Source organism: Nelusetta ayraudi, unplaced genomic scaffold, assembly GCF_046127955.1.
Source record: "Nelusetta ayraudi isolate G7.1 ecotype Tasmania unplaced genomic scaffold, CSIRO-AGI_Nayr_v1 ptg000026l, whole genome shotgun sequence".
Taxonomy (NCBI): domain Eukaryota; kingdom Metazoa; phylum Chordata; class Actinopteri; order Tetraodontiformes; family Monacanthidae; genus Nelusetta; species Nelusetta ayraudi.
In genome coordinates, this window is record NW_027466076.1 from 8778675 (window position 1) to 8799821 (window position 21147).

The 21147-nt window shown below is 49.0% G+C and overlaps 1 protein-coding gene across 5 annotated transcripts; it reads left to right on the forward strand.

Moving 5' to 3' along the window:
* Nucleotides 1-1606: 1606 nt before the first annotated feature.
* LOC142890508 (metal transporter CNNM4) lies at nt 1607-16865 on the forward strand. Of its 5 annotated transcripts, none has more exons than XR_012927078.1 (9): nt 1607-3939; nt 7551-7694; nt 8010-8144; nt 8390-8559; nt 10289-10385; nt 12631-12720; nt 14833-15008; nt 15598-16076; nt 16115-16865. XR_012927078.1 is itself a non-coding variant. In XM_076029605.1 (9 exons), the coding sequence occupies exons 1-8, from the start codon at nt 2430-2432 to the stop codon at nt 16021-16023; spliced, it is 2748 nt and encodes a 915-aa protein (XP_075885720.1). In that variant the 5' UTR covers nt 1607-2429; the 3' UTR covers nt 16024-16072; nt 16115-16865. The 5 variants fall into 5 exon arrangements, 4 of the variants coding, with proteins under 4 accessions (XP_075885720.1, XP_075885721.1, XP_075885719.1 ...); XM_076029605.1 differs by having other exon boundaries at nt 15598-16072; XM_076029606.1 differs by having other exon boundaries at nt 15598-16068.
* The last annotated feature ends 4282 nt before the right edge of the window (nt 16866-21147 follow it).

The window sequence follows — 21147 nt, forward strand, 5'->3', positions numbered from 1 at the left end:
TGTAATTTGAAGACTGTTGACGACGCCTTTCTTTCCAAACCAAAATTAACAATTGTCTCATTTTTTTCCAGTCACACCCATCTACTTTAATTCTGCTCAGAATAAACTGTATTTCTCAACAACCCTTCCTCCTTGGCACGTCATAGCTTTAAATAATTAATATCATATTATACGTATCATATATAGGATTGCACATGCCTGAATTAAATCTTTTTGTATTGCTTTAGGGGACCGAGCTGAAGATGAAATGTATGCATTAACATGTACTTACTTGCATAATGAAATGAAAAGAAATCAACTGCGGACAGCTCTCGCCGCTAGATGGCAGCGTAGGGAAGGACAAGTGGGACATCAGCAGTGTTACGTAACATCCAGCGGCTGAACGTCAGCGAGCCTAATAATAACTAAAGATGGTTAATCAACATTAAAGCCGGTTAGCGGGACATTCAATTGGCAGTAAACTATCAATGAGGGTAGCGACGACGCCAACAACAAAAACAACAACAACATAAAATGTCATTGAACACGTCAGCTCCCATTGGTCGTCGCCGTTGTTTTTGCGTCGTGTCCCTAGTGGGGGAGATGGTGGGTGAGCCTCCCCGCAGTCGGCAGACCCACCACGCTGGGCTCCGTGCCAGAGGGATGCAGGATGGTGCAGGATGAGGACCGAGGGGTGGGGGAGGAGGGGGGGGGGCGCACAGATGCCATGTGCCTTTACGTAACAGCAGCTGGTTGCGGATGCAATTGGATGCGTGGGGAGGAGGGGTAAATGGGGGGTGGACCGGCGGTTCGCGCTGCATCATCATCTTCATCATGGCAGCATCACAGTCTGCAGCAGAGCATCACAGGCTGCCCCGAGTACGCGTGCGCGCGTGTGCGCGCGCGAACGCGCCGCAGCACCGTCAGCATCCCAATCAAATGTCGGTGTGCGCATGTGTGCGCCCTGTGTCGTACGTGCGTGTGTGAGTGAGTGAGTGCGCGCGCGCTTCTGGTCTCTACCTGTCACCGCCGCGCGGTGTTATGACGAGTTGTGCTGCGTGTCCGTCGAGACCTGCGAGGTACTCGCGGGAGCGAACAACGGAAGTGGATTAGGGACAGTTTTTTCTTAAATAAATAAATAAATAAATAAAACGAGAACAAAAATACCACAACAGCGCGATAGTGATACTTAAAAGGCTCACTAGGGTTATTGACGTAAAAATGATCCAGAAATTTCAAAGGTATTGAGTCATGTAAATTGAAAAAACTAAAAGGGACTTATGTAAGAGTGGGTTCACTAGTAAAAGTAGGCAGCTATTGCGTCACCACATAACCAGCAGCCCAAAATGTGGATAGTCTCAGGGCTTCAGGAGCACAGCTGATGTCAGGGTAAAAGTTCGGGATGGACGGCAACACTTGCAGAGGGCACCGCCGCCCTATTGCCACTATTGCCTATGCACTATTTTTGTTAAATTATGTTTGGCATATCACTAGGAGAGAAATCGATATTGAATAAACAAATTCTCCATTTAAACAAACCGTAAGAACTGTTTACAGTGTGACTGACTTCTTTTCTATTTGTCTGTTGTTTAATTGCAGTTGTCATACAGCCGTTAAGTGCATCATCACCTTGAAGTTTTATACTATTTATGTACCTCTAAAGGAATCCTATATGTTCCAGAGTTCTGCAGTCAAAACCGTGTGAGGCTAATTCTAAGATTAAAGGACCCGGAAATCGGAGAAAGAGAATGAGGGTCAGAACTAGATTGTGGTCCCGGCCCAGGCCTCGTGCCTGGACCTGGTGCTGTCGTGGATTATAAAAGAAGGGGGAAAAGGCAATTAAATTAACAAGGGATAAAGAAAAGAGAAATTGTAGTTCTGGTGGGGGTGAAATGGAAAAAGAGAGAGAGAACACAGATGGACGACAGCGATGAAAGACTTCGGCCGGCAGCTGCTCACTTGATGTAGCCGCTCGGCAGCTCTGACACGTCATATGTTTCGCCTCAAGGTCAACAAACGGCACATCACCTCGACATGTGACAGGGAGAGGACGCGCATCCTTCCAAAAAAATGGAACAAACTCGAGCCTGGACTGGCTCAGGTCACATATCAGGCCGATTGTACATCATACTTATTGCCTTAAGGAGCTTTTATGGATCTAGAAAACGTATAAGAATTAAAATGAAAAAAGAAGAAGCATATATTTGTCCCAGCTGCTTACAATCAGTGATTTGAAGACAAGGTCGTCGGTGCAGCTGTAGCGTCCATGCCCTCTGCGCGCGCTCACGCGTCCATGCGCTCTGTGGGCGCTCTCTCCCGGCCCGGCACGCAGATCTCGGCGCGACACCTGTAGGCGGCGATAACGGAGGGGTGTGTGCGTGATGGGGCGGAGCCGCTCGGACATGAGTAAATGACGTCAGCCCCCCAGGTCGCCAAACAGTCAAACAAACATGGCGACAGAATGGAGCGGGCAGCAGGGTTACATTCTCACTGTCATCCTCTTCCTGTGGAGCGTCGTCGGTGGGCGGACGGGGGCTGCGGCCGCGGCGGCCGCTGCGGCCGCCTCGGCGGCTTCGGCTTCGGCGACGACCACCGCGGGCTCCGGCGTCAGCGGCGGCCGGTGCGGCAGCGCGAGCCAGGTGCTCGGCATGCGGCTGGAGAGGAGCAACAAGCCGGCCAGCACCAATGACGGCGGTGTCATCCAGGTGTCGGAGGAGAGCACCGTGCAGCTCCGCTTCTACGGGCTGCGGCTCCATCCGGGCGCCTGGACGCAGATCCGCTTCACGGAGGTGAGCGGCGGCGGAGCAGAGGCGGGGGGAGGCGGCGAGGATGCGGTGGCGGCGCCCGCGGCGGCGCGGAACGCGGCGGACAGGACTTGCGTTGATTTCACGAAGGACATCAGCATCGGGACCTTCATGAACGTCAGCGGGCAGGGCACGTCGGGGGTGCTCACCGTGCACATCAAGCCGCTCCGCAAGAGCGAGCCCCACAAGGAGTACGCCCTGTGCACGCCGGGTAGCTGCGGGGGCGGCGGGTGGGTGATGCTCGGGGACAGCGACGGCAGGCTGCTGGTGGTGGAGGAGAAGAAGTCCCTTCTGCCCGTGTGGCTGCAGGCCATCATCATCTCCTGCCTGCTGGTGCTCTCGGGCATGTTCAGCGGCCTCAACCTGGGCCTGATGGCGCTGGACCCCATGGAGCTGCGCATCGTCCAGAGCTGCGGCACCGACAAGGAGAAGAAGTACGCCCGCAAGATCGAGCCCATCCGCAGCAAGGGCAACTACCTGCTGTGCTCCCTCCTCCTGGGCAACGTCCTGGTGAACACCACCCTCACCATCCTGCTGGACGACCTGATCGGCTCGGGCCTGGGCGCCGTCGTGGCGTCCACCGTCGGGATCGTCATCTTCGGCGAGATCGTCCCGCAGGCGCTGTGCTCCCGCCACGGCCTGGCCGTGGGCGCCAACACTATCCTGGTGACCAAGTTCTTCATGTTCCTCACCTTCCCGCTCTCCTTCCCCGTCAGCAAGCTGCTGGACGTGCTGCTGGGCCTGGAGATCGGCACGGTGTACAACCGGGAGAAGCTGGTGGAGATGCTCAAGGTGACGGAGCCCTACAACGACCTGGTCAAAGAGGAGCTGAACATGATCCAGGGAGCCCTGGAGCTCCGGACCAAAACCGTGGAGGACGTGATGACGCCGCTGGGCCACTGCTTCATGATCCAGGCGGACGCCGTGCTGGACTTCAACACCATGTCGGAGATCATGGAGAGCGGGTACACGCGCATCCCCGTGTACGACGACGAGCGCTCCAACATCGTGGACATCCTGTACGTGAAGGACCTGGCCTTCGTCGACCCGGACGACTGCACCACCCTGAAGACCATCACCAAGTTCTACAACCACCCTGTGCACTTCGTGTTCCACGACACCAAGCTGGACGCCATGCTGGAGGAGTTCAAAAAAGGTGAGTTTGCATATTTGTGTGTTTGTGTTTGTGTTTGTGTTTGTGTTTGCGCCGCATCCACACACTCTGCCCCTCCCCGGCACTTTGGTCTGTATCGACCGGCGCTATTGACGGGTGGAACATCCCGGCTCACGTTTGAGCGCCGACTGCTCGGCTGCCGCGAAGACAAAACGCAATGCAAATTGGAACAAATATCCAGGCCGAGCACATTTCACCCCAACGCCCCTCCCCCCACAGGGCGCCGGGTCGGAGGGGGGCGGGGGATCACCGTCCACTGCTGTCATTGACGGATGAAGTGTTTACACTCCTTGTTAAACTCAAAACAAAACAAAACTCAAGCGTGGTCGTCGTGGAGTCAGATGTTGGACTCGCTTACTTTTCAGTGTTGTTTCATAAAATCCTATCGCTCTCCATTTCACCTCAAGGCGTGTAATGAATCCTAGTGGGACAACGCTCCCGTAACTGCAGCACCGCTCACAAATGGCTCACAAACGACTTCTCAGTTTGATAGTTTCTTTGCTATTGCAGAAGCACATAAACAAATAGTCAAGAAAGCGGCCTTTACAAGCGAGTCCGAGTTACAATCACCGGTCAACTAATTACGACTCAGTGATAAACATACACTGGGAAATATCAGTCCCTGATTTGTGTTGCATGTCTTCAACCTCATCCTTCGTGAACCAATTTCCAAGTGATTTGTGATCATGTGATGATTTAGAATGCATTAAAAGAGCCTGATATGATGAAAATCGGTCAAAGCTTTGAACTGTACCGAATATTTGATTCAAATGTGGTGTGTATGAACAAAATATTTGTGGTGACAATCTTTCATGCAGCTTCTTTATATTTCACGCCTGACACCTGCAGCGTCCCATCCTAATTCTCATTCTGCTCCTGGAGCTTTAGAATATCAAGAGACAAAAATGAGCCTTCACATCCTCTGGATGTGTGACCCACGGCTCGAGAATTATCTTTATTTATTTATTTATTTATTTAATACGTGAGTCAAGTTCCTTTTTTTCTTTTTTTCCTTTTTCTTTTTTAATCTAATCCGGCTGCATGTTTCTATTTGCTCTCGGCTCTCGGCTCTCGGCCCTCGGCGCGCTGGATTTGACCTTAAACCAGAAGGCAGGACTAAGCGGCAACTAATCAGTGAAATCAACCCCTGTGTGTAATAACGTTTGATGGGATGACAATCTGCACAGTCTGACGCTCGGGATTAGTGTCGGAAAATCTCTGCGCCGATATCAACACAGCCCGCGCCGATGCCATCGACGGGGCGGCGGCGGCGGTGGCGGTGGCGGTGGCGGCGGCGGCTGATTACACTTCACCAGTGCGGCGCCGTTTGAAGATGCGATCACGTTTCCTCTGCGCGTTCCTGCTTCACACGTCAGTTCTGAAAACATCGTTTGCTCCTCACTGTTCCGCTGAGGTTTTGGCGTTACTTCAGAGTTTATTGCTTGTGCTTTTCCACCACGAGGAGTCAGAATTTCCGAAACATTGACCTTTGACCCGTCCGGGGGCGACTGCGACCCTTAACACTGACGTGGAAGCGCCGAGAGAGAGTTGACGTCAGGTCAGCGCTTTGGCAAAGGCCGGTGGGACCACGACGATGACGACGCCGATGATGGCGAGAGATGAGTCATCACGTCATTGGCTGCTGGCTACGGTGCTGTGACAGCGCACGACAACGGGCCCTTGTCCGCGTTTGGTCGTGGCAGTTAGTGGCGCTCAAGACTACCTCCTGTGTTTTCAGCTGCAACGCAGGCAAGAAAAAGATAACCATGATTTTTATGTTAGCTTTTTGTAGATAGATGAGCTCGTTGAGTGAAGCTTTTATGAGAGAGGCTAAAGTTTTGATGTCTTCTCTCTAAAGTGGACCAGTTCAGTTTGTTTACGTCGAGACGTTGGAAGCTAACAGAACTGCCCCTCGTTTCCACAGAGGTGCTGTTACTAGCTTCTTCTTTTGATGCCCAGGTTGGACTCCAATGCCGCTACCGCAGCATCCTCACTGATTTAGCAACTGCTATATGTGATAGTAGCTTCTTCCTCCTGGTCTCTCTGTGCGGTTTGGACACCAGTCAAAGCTAACTGGTTCTAGAAATTGCTGTGTAATTAGTTTGTTTGGAATCATAAACAAAGTGACTGAACTTGCTCTCGGCTCAATGGTATGGCTAAGTCGTCCCTTGCGATCAGTAGTAGTTGTGTGAAAAAAGCAGTCGTGTGCTTGTGAAAAATGTCTCGTTGGTGTCTGGGGTCAATGGTCAGACTGGGCCGACCAGCTGGCGACCATAGAAGGGACGCTGGGAATTGGAATAACACAGACACCTGAGTTCCAAAAGCACAGGCCACATTAGGCGGCATAGTCCTCCGTTATGAGCGCCTTTAAAACACAAACGAAAGCATCTTTAATGACAGTCGGGTCTATTTTTGGTAGCCGTGGGCTCAGTGCGCGCGCACACACACACACGCGTACAGAGACGGCAGCTTCAGAAGAAGAAGAATCCCAAAATAGACGAGGTTGCCGCGGTGGTAGCGAGCGGATCCTGGCAGGTGTCTGTCTCGGCGGCCTCACTCGTCTGCGCAGTTCCTGTTTCCACTTGGCAGCCATCAGTCACCGGCCAGCGGGCCCAGTGTGGCTGAGCCTCTCGGCCCTGCTAGAACTCGAAATGCACCGCAACCCCGCAAGGTGGTGTGAGTGTTTGTTTTTTTTTTTTTGGAAAGAGGCGAGCTCAGGAGATTAATCAGATGTTTTCATTTTTTTTCCCCCCAACAGTATCCGTCCTTTCTTCTGCTCCCCCCGGTCCCTTCGTCTTTATCTCGTTTTAGCAGTTCTTCCAGCTCTCCCCGCCCCCTCCCCCCCCCCCCTCCCTCCAAAGCTCTTAGTCCAGTCTGGGCTATATTAAGGCATCAATCTGTCCTCCCCGCAGTCGGGATAATTCCACCGGCAGATCGAACGGCGGCGGCGCTGCAGCTCCGCCGCCACCGATAATAAAACAAATGTTTTCGTCAGTGGAAACTCACCCCATCGTGCTCAACTTTGTTGTTTGTTGCTGTCCCACTTTTACAAGCGGTTGATTTTTTATTTTATTTTTTGGGGTGGGGTTGGATTTGGTGAGGGGACAGTGTTAATGAGATGTTACAGTGGTCAGCACTGTCACAGTCATTGGTTCAATTCCCCGTCCTGGCTATGTTTCTCTGTGGGTTCCTCCCACCGTCCAAAGACATGTGCATGCTAATGCTAATCGACAACGCTAACATTTGTCTCTAGCCGTACGTAACGAAGTGTGCTTCACAAAGGAGAAGTAGCTTTACCTCGACTTTACTTCAGTATGGCAGCATGAGACAGAGAGGAAGCATAGGAAGTTTCCTTATATACCTGGACAGGTGAACGTGTTGGAGCCGAGAGCTCCCCCTGAAGGTCAACAACAGAATATTACATCCCAGGATGCTACAGTGTCTACTGTCACAAAATCAAAATTTGTCACGTGACTTTGGCCCCCCTCCCTGACCCTACACCCTACCCAACACACACACACACACACACACACACAACCTGTGTCTGCCTTGTGACCGTCAGGTGATCTGTATCTGTGTCTTATCTCCTCAAGGTAAATCCCACCTGGCCATCGTCCAGAAGGTCAACAACGAGGGGGAGGGCGATCCCTTCTACGAGGTGCTGGGCCTGGTCACCCTGGAGGACGTCATCGAGGAGATCATCAAGTCGGAGATCCTGGATGAGTCGGATCGTTACAGTGAGTCAGCGCCAAGGCTCCTCGTGCAAAACACTCCCCCCCCCCACACACATTTGCATAGAAGGGGGTGTGTCATTTTGCGCGCAATGACTCATTTCAATACATTCAAATGAATCTGGCGCAGCCCTGCCACTACCTGCGCCTCGGCGCATTTTGCGACGATTTTCACGTTTGCGTCCCCTCTGTGGATCGGAATCACCGTTTTTTTGCCGCCGTTTACACGCATTTGTGTTTCATGGCTGCACCGTGTCAAAAAAAAAAAGAAAGGCAAATTCAAGCTTGTTGTGTTTGTACCCCTCCGCTCTGCTTCGACAGCTGACAACAGAAACAGGAAAAAGGTGGACCCCAACAAAAACAAGCCCGACTTCTCCGCCTTCAAAAACGACGCAGACAGCAAGGTGAAGATCTCCCCTCAGCTCATGCTGGCGGCGCATCGTTTCCTGGCTACAGGTGAGCAGCTGGTTCCCCCCAGCAGACGTCAAACATCAGTCGTAAAGGGTCCAGTTGTCTTGTCATTCCCTCCGCTAATTTTGTCAGTTGACCATATACTGTCATTGGAACGGCTCAGCCTTGCACGTGTTGGACATTTTTAAAATGAAAGGATTAGGATGCACACACTGCTCCGCACAACCAGATGTATTTCAATCGTCCACTAATGGGTTGGCAATGACGGCCGCTCCTGACGCTCTTTCCAGAGGTGAGCCTGTTCAGCCCGTTCCAGATCACAGAGAAGGTTCTGCTGAGGATCCTCAGACACCCGGACGTCATCCAGGAACTCAAGTTTAACGAAAGTGACAAGCGCTCCCCGCAGCACTTCCTGTACCAGCGAGGCAAACCCGCCGACTACTTTGTCCTCATCCTGCAGGTAAAGGCACATGAACACACACGCACGCGCGCACACACACACACACACACACACACACACACACACACACACACACACACAAAACCATGCAAAAATGTCAACGTTTCCCAAACGCTTAAGTTTTCTATTTCACAAAATGCAGTGGCTTTTAAAAGGCTGCAAGATCTTTCAAAAATCGCTGTGGTGAAATTTTAAATGCTCAACAGAATCCGTTTGCAGCTCAGTGCAAAAGAAAGTCTTTGAGGAAGATGTAGCGGTGGTTAAAAACAGCGTTGTCACTCAGGGTTCACTCAGGGTTTGGGACAACGCCCCTCGATAAACACGGCACAAATAAATAAATGCGGGACACAGATAAAGCTGTGTTTACCGCAGTTTATAGCTGGCTGTTTTGCATTCTGTTGATTGGTGCCGTGTCAAGAAGTGCAAATAGAGCACCTCTGAAAGATGAGCTTCAAGTCAGCTTTGCAAAGACACGACAACAAACCCCAATAAGAGGCATAATAACATGTCAAAAAAAAAAGCCCTGCGATAAAAATAGCTGCCATTCTCCCACCAGGAGTGTGTCAGTGGGGGCTCTTTGCTGTGCGTGACCTTCACTAATAGATCCCTTTACGTAAGGGACAGGCAAGTCGATGGGAGAGGGGGGAAGGGGGGGGGGGGCGAGGGGATTGAAGGGTTAAGGAGGATTGGAAAAGGAGCAAAGCAGATGAGGAGACGGTGAGCGGCGCTGAAAAATCAACAGCGGAACATATGGAGGGCGGGTAATAAAGCGCAGAGCGCGGCGCAGGGGATGACTGTGTGAGATGTGGAAGGACAGACTGAGGTGCTAAATCCCTCCTCTGCACCAGGAGGAAGAGGAGGAGGAGGGGACGGAGAGTGAGGAGGAGGAGGAGGAGGAGGAGAGTGAGGAGGAGGAGGTTGAGCGCAGGAAGGACGGGGCTGTTTCCCGCCCTCACATGCCGGCACGCAGATGATTTGAATTGTTAATGTTATTAATAAGTGCACCCGCGAGGGGGTTGGACAGCATGGGCCGAATAATTATGGAGATTTCGGTTGGTCATTTTACACATTAACATGCAGCAAAACCTGAGACCATGAATGAGAAACAACAATGCCAAGATGGGGTTTTGGCGTCGGTTTGAAGTGTCGTCATCGAACCGTCGCTAATAAAGTTCCCACCGCTTTCGCGTGGCGACGTCTCGTAGCATCGCGTGCATCGGTTCCTCCGCTGCATCCCGGTTTGTCGCTCGCGTTGAGCATCTATTTCTCGAGTTCGCCGCCACACGCTGACACTCTGTTGTTGACGCCCGAGGTGTGGATAAAGTGACTTCACACACTCAGCGTGCAACTTGAACGCAGCCTCTCCTGTTCCGTCGGGTCTGACTGCGCGCGCTGTGTGTGTGTGTGTGTGTGTGTGTGTGTGTGTGTGTGTGTGTGTGTGTGTGTGTGTGTGTGTGTGTGTGTGTGTGTGTGTGTGTGTGTGTGTGTGTGTGTGTGTGTGTGTGGTAAGGAGACACTGCACTGTGGTGTAGAGAACCTGTGGTAGATGTAATATTTATAGGACTTCAAAGTGTTTGTGTTACCCACCCCTGATGAGGTGGAACCTTCTTGACCTATTTTCTCCAACAACAACAAAAAAAGTTACACACACACACAATGATAATTGAGCTGACTTTGCACCGTAACCCCTCTATTCATGTGTGTGCGTGTGTGTGTGTTTTTAAATCAGGGTCGAGTGGAGGTGGAAGCCGGAAACGAAAACATGAAGTTTGAAACCGGCCCGTTCTCCTACTACGGAGTCATGGCACTGAGCTGCGTGTCCCAAGGTAAAACAGCACTTACTTACACAGAGAGAGTGATTCTTTACGACATGACATGCAGTTTAACGTAAACCCGCACAAGTTACTGTAAATCACCGTGGCTGTCTTCCAGATGACAGGCCGTGAATTTGAAATTTGTGTACTGATTACCATGCTAATTTCAAAATGATGGCCTTTTTTTTAAGTGCCTCCTTCTTCTTCTTCTTTACTATTTTTATCCTTCTTTACTGTTCTTTTTTCCATTTTTTTTTTGCCACAAATTGCAAATACATGCTGATGGCAGTAAAGAGAACAAATTGTCAGGCATCAACCGAACACAATGGTCATGCTTGGTTAAACTTTCCTGTCCTAGCAAGGACCAGGTTAGCCAGCTAGCAGATGCTAATGTAGCCGGAATAGTGACACTTCTGCTGCGTCTGTTGAAAAAGTTGAAGGTGTTTTGAACGTTGACAGCAATTTTCTTGGTTGCTGTACTATTTGATCTAAAAATAAATGTATGCTTTCATGTCATAAAAATATGTTTTTGCACAGAATTATGCAATTTGGGACACAGCATGTGGCTCCTTCGAGGTGTGGATGGAAAATATTGGATAAAAAAAAAAAAAAGATTGTGTGAGGTTGTGTAACAACAAGAACCATTTTCTGGAGTTTAACTTATTTATTGGCTCACAATATGCTGATGCCTGTGGACAAAGTGCTATGCCGGTCAGTGGCTAATAAGGCTTTGTTCAGAGGAAGCAGCTGAAGAGTCAATAGGCTTAGTCCTAAAAGGGAAACACTTGCAGTAGACTGAGTCGCCCCGGTCCTGGCTGACCGCTGAATCCACGTCAGCAAACGGGGACGATTGCTTCGGTTCAATGTGACAAAGATTCTATACAAAGTGTTGCAGAGTCTGCAGCGTTAGCGTTCAAGATTTATTTATTTATTTATTTATTTTTTTTAAATATATATATAGATAGATATAGTTCCAGGCACGCTCAGTCTTTAACATTTTATTTGAAGGATATTGTGGAATGATATCACGCAAAGTGACACAACTCCCCCAAAATGTGTGCAGTGTCTAAACCCTCTGTGTTCAGCCGAAAGCAAAATGAGGGCGATGTCAGTTTGACCTCCGTGGTGCACCGCGGCATCCACGCACAGGCGCCAAACAACACATAGCTTGCACACCGGCTAATCTTCACGTCTCTGGCGGCCCCTAGTGGTAGAGCAGCGTCCCGAGCGCGAACGCATCGCCTCCTGTGGTTCTTTTACTTCTTGCTGCTCTGTCCTTCCATCTTCTTCTTCTTCTTCTTCTTCTTCTTCTTCTTCTTGGCTGTGACTATCACCATTCCTGCTAGCCCGTCGCTCCTCTGGACCAGCTCAGCTACTGTCTGCGCTTCGTGTGCAACGTCCTGCAGCTCAGTGTGTGTGTCTTCGTGCGACGTCTGATGTCATACGCTGGACCATCGCTCATCCAAAATGGCCAAAACTGAACGTTTGTCTCTGTGTGTGAGGGCCAATAAACACCTGAGAAGTAAAAGTTGGATTTGGAACTTGCCGTATTATAGTTGCGGTCACAATTATATGCTGAAGTTAGAAGCTATTTAACCAGTTATCCATTTAGCCATTCAATCATTGCAAAAAAAATAACTGATAGATAACGGCTAACTGGACTAACTAGCTAAGCTCACGTCAACCTAGTTTCCATTGTCAGTTCCTCCTCTTGAGTAGAGGTCGAACAATAATTAACCTTCACGTGCAAAATGTTTAGACACCGACTTGAACAAAAAGGCTTCGACTTATTTGAAAATGCTTTCCAAGAGTAACATCTGTCTTGAGGCTGTCAGCGAACCCTTGAGAAATGAGAAAAGTCCACCCCTTGCTTCTTTTGCCCGTTCCACCTTCCTGAGTTTGCCCTTTGTGACCTCACGAAGGGCTCTGAAACTCAGTGCAGCTGAGTGACAATAAAATCAAATCGAAACTCAACCTCTGAATCCTGCCACTCGTGGGAGCGGAGCTGCAGAAAACTCCGGCTCTCGGGCCGTCGGAACGCATCGCGCCGTGCATCGGCTCCTCCTGCGGGTCAGCTCGCAGGAGACGTCGCGGTGACCTCCCACGGTTAGCGACCCCCGCTCGCGCCCCCGCAGAGGATGAGCCCGCAGCAGAGGAGTGAGAGGAGTGAGTTGCCCTCTGCTGAAAAGATGAGAACCAAATAAACCAGATCGTCTCTCTCTCTCTCTCTCCCTCTCTCTCTCCCCCCCCCCCCCAGCCGTCACCCCTCCCCTCTCCCCGTCAGTGGCGTCCCCCCCTCCGCGACGCCTCTCTCTTAAGAGGTTTTCTCTGTTCTCTCGTTTCCCAGGTAAACGCACGCATGGGCCAAAACAAGGGAGGGGGCGGGGAGAAGTGGTTTTCTTCTTGAGGGCAATCTCACCATCATTTTTTTACCCCTTTAATTTTTTTTTAAAAATGACATCATCTACTGAACCTGCTATCCAGCAAGTTGTAGCCCTGAAACAGATGACGGCAGAAACAAATCTGTTCACCGCTTTGTGTTTCCTAAGCAAAGGTGCTTGAAATAACCGTCAAAGGCCCCAGTGGGTGAGATTTTCTCCCACCCATTGGTGAGAAAGCGTATTTTGTGACATGGCCAGAGCCTTGATGTCACAGTATTTCTACTGCCACTTTCACACATTGTCCCTGTATAAAATCTTTTAATGCAAGTCCTAAAACATTAGCTTGCCCCTTAAATTTTAAATGTAGGCTTTTTACAATGTAGGTTTTTTTTTTTTTTTACAGATCACAGGCAAAAAAAACCAACAGATGTTTATTGCTGTTTAGTTTCTGTGTGTTTTCAGGAGATCCTTTCTATTGCAAATTCCCACCTTAAATATTTGTACCTAACAATAGAAAAACCTACATTAAGGCTCCAGAGCGGGGTGAACTTGCTGGATGGGATCATGGGCGTCCCCTTTATTAATCTCCTCTATTCCCAGTCACCTTTTTAACCACTGTCTTGGTCAGATGTAACGCTCATATCCTTTTTCTTACATTCTATGGAAGAGCAGGCCGGTCTGACTCCAGATTTATGGTTAAAAGAAAAGAGAAGGAAAAAAAAAACATTTTGAGGAACCCTGCACTTGTTCTTTCCCTGAGATGCCGCGCACCTCTCCCTTCGTTTTTTGTTTTGCCTCGGGTTGACTGAATAATTCCACGTCCGTCTGAAAACATGCGGTGTCCATGGTAGAAGTACGCAGTGGCGGAAACACCGACAGTCAAGCACTGAATGCCGATCTTCTTTTTTTTTTTTACGACGCTCGTGGAAAGAACAAGGCGGCAATTGGAGCGATTCCCAAAATGTTCAGCCGCTTCTTTTTACACACATACACAACGTTTTCCCCTCCTTCTCCTCTTCCTCCTCCTCCTCCTCGTCCTCTTCCGCCTGAACTCTCTCTTCTCCACAAAACAAACAAACAAAAAAAATCCTCACCGGGCCCCGAGTCACTTCCGACCTCCCAACATCATTGTTCACCAAACACGACCTCGTCATCTCACCAACTCATCACTCAGTCAAGACGTGTGCTCGGAAGTGTGATGCGGCGGCGCTCACGCGTGCATCTGTGTACTTGTGTGTGTGTGTGTGTGTGTGTGTGTGTGTGTGTGTGTGTGTGTGTGTGTGTGTGTGTGTGTGTGTGTGTGTGTGTGTGTGTGTGTGTGTGTTTGTACTTGGCTTGGTTTTCCCGTCGTGCTCGTGCTCTTTCCGCTCTCGCCGCCACATCTTGCAGCATCGGTCCGCTTCCTTCATCTCGTCCGATCATCTCTGCACTCTTTACCCCCCCCCCCCGCCCCCCTCTGTTGTTCTCTGGGTTTTTTAAATGTTTCACTCGTTGTGTGCATGTGTGTGCGTGTGTGCGCTAGTGTTGTAGCACTCGAGACCGGTCTCAAGACCATTTTTTTAAGGGTCTCGGCCTTTGATCAAGACCAGTTGAGACTCGGCCAAAGCTGCAGTGACACGATAATAACAGAAAGGAATCTGGCTACTTCCTTGTTTTGCTTTGTTGGTGACACCCAGATTGACCCCTGACCCCCTTGTTTGTTTTTCAATTTTATGAAGCAAAGTTGTTGTTTTAAAAAAAAGAAATGGTTCAGAGAACAATTTTTTACGGAGAATTATTGAAAAATACCTTGCTGAAAGGAAATTCTGCTGTTCCATTTATGTAGAAGCAAACTTGAATTTGAAAAAAAAATGATATAGGTCATTTGTTCTGTTTTGTTTTGTTTTGTTATTTATTTATTTATTTTTTTAGTCTTGTCTCTGTCTCTGTCTCAATACTCTCTAGTCTTGATAATTGGTCTCGGTTGGCGCGGTCCTGACTACAACACTGGTGTGCGCGCGCGCGTGTGCGTGCCCTGGATTTTTTTCCCTTCTCTTCCACCGACTCACTCTTTTATTCCCTCCCTGCCTGAACGCCAGAGTTTCGTTCTCCGTCGCACGGGGGCAACCTCAACCGCTCGGCCTCCCTGAGCTGCACTGAGCGCGCTCCCGAGAGCGGCTCTGCCGGCGGCAGCGTCACCCAGATCCCCGGCACCCCCTTCCAGTACATACCGGACTTCTGCGTACGTGCGCTGTCGGACCTGCAGTTTGTCAAGGTAAACATACAAATACCGCAACGGAAAAAAAAAATATCCCGTTGTTCAAAGAGCTGACCGAGTGCCGCTAATATCTTATCAGGATAAAGTACATTCATTAATTGAGCTGTAGGTAAACAATGAAATCAACTTCATCAACTACATTTGTATGTCGTTCAAACTGACATAATTGCTAAGAATTTCCATTGATTTAAAGTTTCAGGCTATTGCAGCTATTTCAAATGTTTAAATTTAATGACACCAAGTTTCAAGTCTTTATTCACACTTCTGTGTTATTTACTTGACCTTTGATTTAATAAACAGAATACCCCATTTACAAAAGCAAAATTATGAGCTGCAAAGTTCTTTACACAGTCCTCATAAAACTACCCACACACTACTGGACATATATTAAGAGGCAATGCAGGCAAATGGAACTTTGATAATATGATGTATTTCTTCAAAATACTTTCTCAAATGACAGTGAAACATATCTGCCATAATTGACACGACCTTAAGATCTTTTTACTGTGCAAACGTTCTTTTCTCACAAGATGTTGCAGAACAAACTGGAGTGATTTTTTTTTTTGTGGCGTTCTCCTCCCTGCAGATCACTCGCGCTCACTACCAGAACGGCCTCCTGGCCTCCAAGCTGGACAGCATGCCGCAGTCTCCGGAGGGCAGCCACATGCGGCTGGACACGTCTGTCTCGCTGCCCCCCGTCACCCCGCCGGGCTTCCGGAACCCGCTGCCGCAGGCCACGCCCCCGCCCACTAACCACGCCCCCCTCCTGCAAGCACCCCTGCCCTCTGCCAGCGTGGCGGCGGCCTCGAACCCTCACACCTCCAAGTCCCAGCAGAGCCCCCCCTCGCCCGGGCCGGACAACGGGCCGGGGGAGAGCGCCGCCCTGCTGGGCGAGCAGCAGAACTGCGTGGCCCCGCACCGGCCCGGCGGCGGCAGCAGCGGCAGCAGCCAGCCGCAGCCACACCCACTGGTCCACACCATCAGCCACGCCCACACCGAAAGCACCATCTAGCCGGGCTCCCCGTGTGTGTGTGTGTGTGTGTGTTTGTGTGTGTGTGTGTGTGTGTGTGTGTGTGTGTGTGTGTGTGTGTGTGTGTGTGGAGGAGGGGGCACCACCTTTGCACTGACTCACATTACACACACACACCGTCACCACTTCTTCCTGTTTGCTTCCTCTGGGGGTTTTCCCCTCTCGGCAGTGATGCAGACGGCCAGCGATGACTTGCACGTCTGCGTTCTGCGTTTGGTTTTCTTCCCGAACAGAGAAGAAAAAACTCCTTCATCCTTCCCTGCATGCGGCCCTCCCACCTCCACCGCCCAACACGAGGCAGAAAATAACCACACCAAGGAGACGAGAGAACCGGGAGGGGGGGGGGGGAGGCGGACAGAGAGCCGGGAACTATTTGAAATTTAGATCACTGAGGTTTCAGTTCAGAGGATCCGTTCGCCCGCTCCAGAAAACGACTTGTGGGTTCAGCTCCTCTTCTCCTCGCTTCCGGCTTCACGGACACTTTTGGGGGTTTTCACTCGGCCAAGGTTTTGAGATCTCTGCCTTTGCCCCTGACCCCCCGCCCTCCCACAGTAAAATATTAACCCTACCTCCCTTTAAGAAGTAGTTTCCAAGTGTCTGTAGATCAGTTACAGAGCCCAGCGAGATCAGCGGCGGCCAACGCTGTCAAAGAATTTTGTCTTTTTTCTTTTTTTTTTTTTCTTTTACAAGTGCAGCATCCAAATCGTCGTCGTTAGATATGATTGAATACGGCACCATCGACGATGTTGACACCCACCGGTACCTGTGAAAAGACTGGAGCGACTAGTATTTTTAAATTTTTTGTTTGGAAGACAGTTCGGTTTGGTGTCGTTTGCGCTTCTGGGGGAAAGTAACAAGATCTAGCAGTCGTCACTGACAGAGTCCCTGGTAATGTCAGACGTCCGTAATGGTTAAATGTCCCATATTAGTCCCCATTTTCATGTCTTTATTTAAGATCCTAGACTCCCAGTGAAGCAGCACCCGTGGATTAATTAGAAAAGTGCTGGTTGGTCCCTTTGTTTGCTGCCTCCGGCTTAACTGGCCCCTCAGTTGGACGTTCAACATGTATCGAAAGGGGACAAAAACAAGGCAGAGGTATGAGTGATCACTTTGTGACATCACAAAGGGTTGATAAGTCTAGAAGTTGTCAAAAAGGGTCGCTGGAGTGAATTTGGCACAGGGCAGAGCCTGTCATTCTTTGGCTGGCCACCACATCGTGATCTTCTCCGTGATCATTCACCGACACCCGTGAAGCTTCGGCGTGGGTCACCTCAGCCACGTGCGCTTCGGGGGGGTCTGTTTTGTTTCAGTGTCGCTCCACCGAAACAAAACGGGCTTTCTTCTTCGCCAGACTTCCACGTATCTGTTTGATCAGGACATGAGGACATAGATGTGGCCTGTTCACTGTGGGGCTGACACAAACAGACGGCGAAACAACACCACAAACTGGGCGGCGTTGAGGGGGAGACGCCTGCAAACACCGAACAGAAGAAGCAAAACTAGCCTGGCAGGAATGAATACAAATGTTAGGGATGTATTCTTGTATTGTCGAGGGATACAAACGTAACATGTAATGACTGTTTTTATGTTTAAGAGGCAGAGATCTCAAAAATTCTGAGGACACCACTGAAACTGTTTCCACGGTTCATCGACGCAGGACACCGGCTGTGTTCCAAATCGCTGCTGTCGACCTGGGGAACGCTCTCCCAAAAATGCACACTGCTGTTTTGCACTAACTGGATGTTACAAGTGTTTTTGTTTTTTTTTGTTTTTTTTCCACCGTCTCTTCTTCTTCTTCTTCTTCTTCTTCTTCTTCTTCTTCTTCTTCTTCTTCTACCGCAACCTTTTTGAATTGCGAACAAGATGAGAGAGGATGCGAGGGCGGCGTGTTCAACTATATTTCATCACCACAACGTTAACCCCTCATTGTAAACGTGTGTCAGCTGGGAGTGACTTGGCTAGCTTGCGGATGCTAAAGATGGCTGGCACGCTAGCGCCAATCCCTTCCATTGCTAAGTTGACAGTCTGACGTTTATTCAGTGTGTGTCCATCGCTTCCGAGTGCGCAAATAGTGCGCCGCAATTTAGCACACTTGAAAGCGTTTTAGAAGGTATGTGATTTGTAACACCAATGGACTGGAAATTCTTTTATTCTCTCTGTTTTCTTTACTTGCGATGTCCAGATTAGTTTTGTATTGTCTGTCACACATGCGAGTTTAATTGTTTCCTCTTTGTTTTCTTCCAAAGAGTTCTTTCCAAAGATCATATTTGTAGCAGACAAGGCTTTGCTTTCTATTAGTTTCATTCTTTTAAGGTCTGGTTTTAGGAAAGCCAAAGCATGGTTTAGATCCGAGAGAACTGTTATTGCTAAAGGCTGTTGGTCAATGGATTCACCCGAGTGCTTCCCCTCAGCGAATCCTTCTACTCCACCAGCAGACGGGCCAGGCTGACTCGGCACACGTGTTGGCGTGACTTACTCAAGCCATAAGTCTGACCAGTTTTGCCCCACGGGGAGGCTATTTTCTCAGTTTTATTGTTGTTATTGACTTCGAGTCATCCGTAAGCTAAGCTTGATTTTGAAAAAAATAAAAATGATGACGACTTTTTAATCCATTAATTGGCAACAATGTCGCCGGCAAACTACCGGCCGCCATTCGAACTTCAAACTGAAATTGACCTTGCGCATGCAGGTCCTCGCGTGTGATTTTCTGCTCAGAAGGAGCTACTGTGTCGAGGACGGATGCAACTGTGGACGTCTTCATGGTCTACCTCTGTCCAAGAGAAATATCAAGATATTTATTCAAAGCTGTATTTATTTATCTATATTTGCCGGTCAAATTTGCTGTTTTATATTTGAGCGTTTGCTTTTTTTTTTTTTTTATTTATTATTTTCTCTGTTGTCTAAAGTGAAGGCTGCTCGTTTCACGGTACTTTACGCTGCACTCCAACTCAACTGCTCGCCGTCCTCGGCACGCGGAGAGGCCGCCGGGTCGCGGTTCCCTGTGATGTGCGAGTCTCTGCAATAAACACACGGTTGCACAGCGGAAAAACCTGATCGCGTCACGCTGGAAACTCAAGTCGAGCGGCCCGCTAATGATTACACAGCACTCCACACTGGACAAGGCCCTGCCGCAATGTGCATGCTGGTTCACCGTCACAGCAACAGGGACTCGAAGGGAATTGTGCTGCAGTTGCTCTTAACTGAATGTGTGTTTTTGTTTGGTTTGGTTTGGTTTGATTTTTCCTGCTGTGCAGCCAGTCAACATCAGTCCAAAAAAAACCTAACGCTGGTCACACACTGGACAAGGGAGACATCAAAGATAAGGACAGTATATGTTGATTTTTTTTTTTTAAATGGTATAATCCTTCAAATGCACACGGATCCACAGTGGTGACTCCATGGACGCGAGATCTCACCGATACTCAAACAAAATGACTTGAGTAAAGTCAGTGGGGGAGGGACCGATTGGATCCAGACGCACTGGATTCTCCACCGAGGCTCAGACAGACTCTCCTTTTGTCCTTCTCCTTTTTTTTTTTTTGTTTTTTTTTTGTCGCTGACACTGAGCCCTGTGCAAAGGAAGGATTTGGCGCAAAGAACACTGAAAACAACACACAGCACAACAACAACTCGAGGTCCATTTTATGGAAACGAAAAAAAAAAGAAAAGGGAAAACAAAAAACATTCCACTGCATGTGTCGACACTGTTTTCACTCGGGCGACGCCGGAACCCCTCGAAAATAAAAGTCCCGGTCTGTGTTCACTGCAGATGTACATACTGTGAGCTACAGGTTGAATGGACACGGCGCTCAGTGCGAGGTGTCAGACGGACTAGCGGGGCCGACGGGTCGCGACCCCGCCGGGCCGACGATAAAGAGATTAACGTGAAGACGACTGTAGCGGCTCACCCTTCACTCGCTGCGGTTGAGCTCGCACGTTTAAGCCGCCCGCATGTAACCACACCCCCGACCACCCCACCCCCACCCCACACCCTACTCCTCCTATGTATGCAGTAACACTGAAAACAGTTTTAAGTGACCATTGAGATGGACTGTTTTGTTGATGATAGTCATTTATTTGAATAGATGGGGGTAAAAAAAAAAAAAAATCCAAGATCTTTTTTCTTTTTTTTTGCAGGCACCGGCCTGCGAAGAGTCATGTAGCATAAGTCTGAAGAGGTCGATATTCCAAAGCATTTCTCTTTTTGTGGGACAAAGGTTGATGAGCAACCCGGCCTCGGAGAGGCGCATGCAGAGAGGGGTTTATTTTCTTACCTTAATGTCTCGATGACAATCTCAGTGTCAAAAGCTCGTCGCAAGACCTTCGTTTCTTAAGTTTGTATTACTGGCGCGTCGGTTTTTCTTCTTTTTTGTGTGTGTGCGTGTGTGTGTGCGTGCGCGCGCGTGCTTTACCAAAACCGATGCGGCAAACCTGGGGTCACGCAGTTGTTCCGGCATGGGGAACACCTACAGTACACCACACAAAAACAAATGCACAGAGACAGGAGGAATTAGTGAGATTAACAGGGGGACCAGCATCTTGTTTATACCTCTTGGTGCTTCTGTGAGCTCAATCTAGCTTCAACGAACCTCTGTGGAAAAAATGGAATCTGGTTTATTCAGCGTTATTGAACCAAAAAGAATGTAAAAAAAAAAAAAAAAGAGAGAAGATATTCAGACCCGACTGCTGGTTCTAAGGTTTAATGTAGCAACTGGTCCCATTCAGTAAAGCCACTGGTTGGCTGTGTGACCACCAGTCTATATGCCTGGACAAATAAAAATAACAACTGTTATTATTTTTGTTGTATTTAATTTATAGGTAAGAATGTATTTATTGTTTTATTGTTCTGTTTTTTTTTTTCTTTCCTTTTTGGTCAAATGCGTTTGCACCTGAGGGTGTAGCTCTGTAAAACGGGCTTCCGGCTGTGAGATGCAGCTTTCATTGGGTCGTGTGTACCCAGAGACACTGTGTTATTCAGTTCCCTGATTGCTGTTTGTGTTCTGAAACTGTATATATATATTCTGTACATGAAAGGCATTTATGTGATGCTGAAAGAGATGTAGATGAAGAAAAAAAAAGTCTATTTATTCATGAGAGATGAGAAGT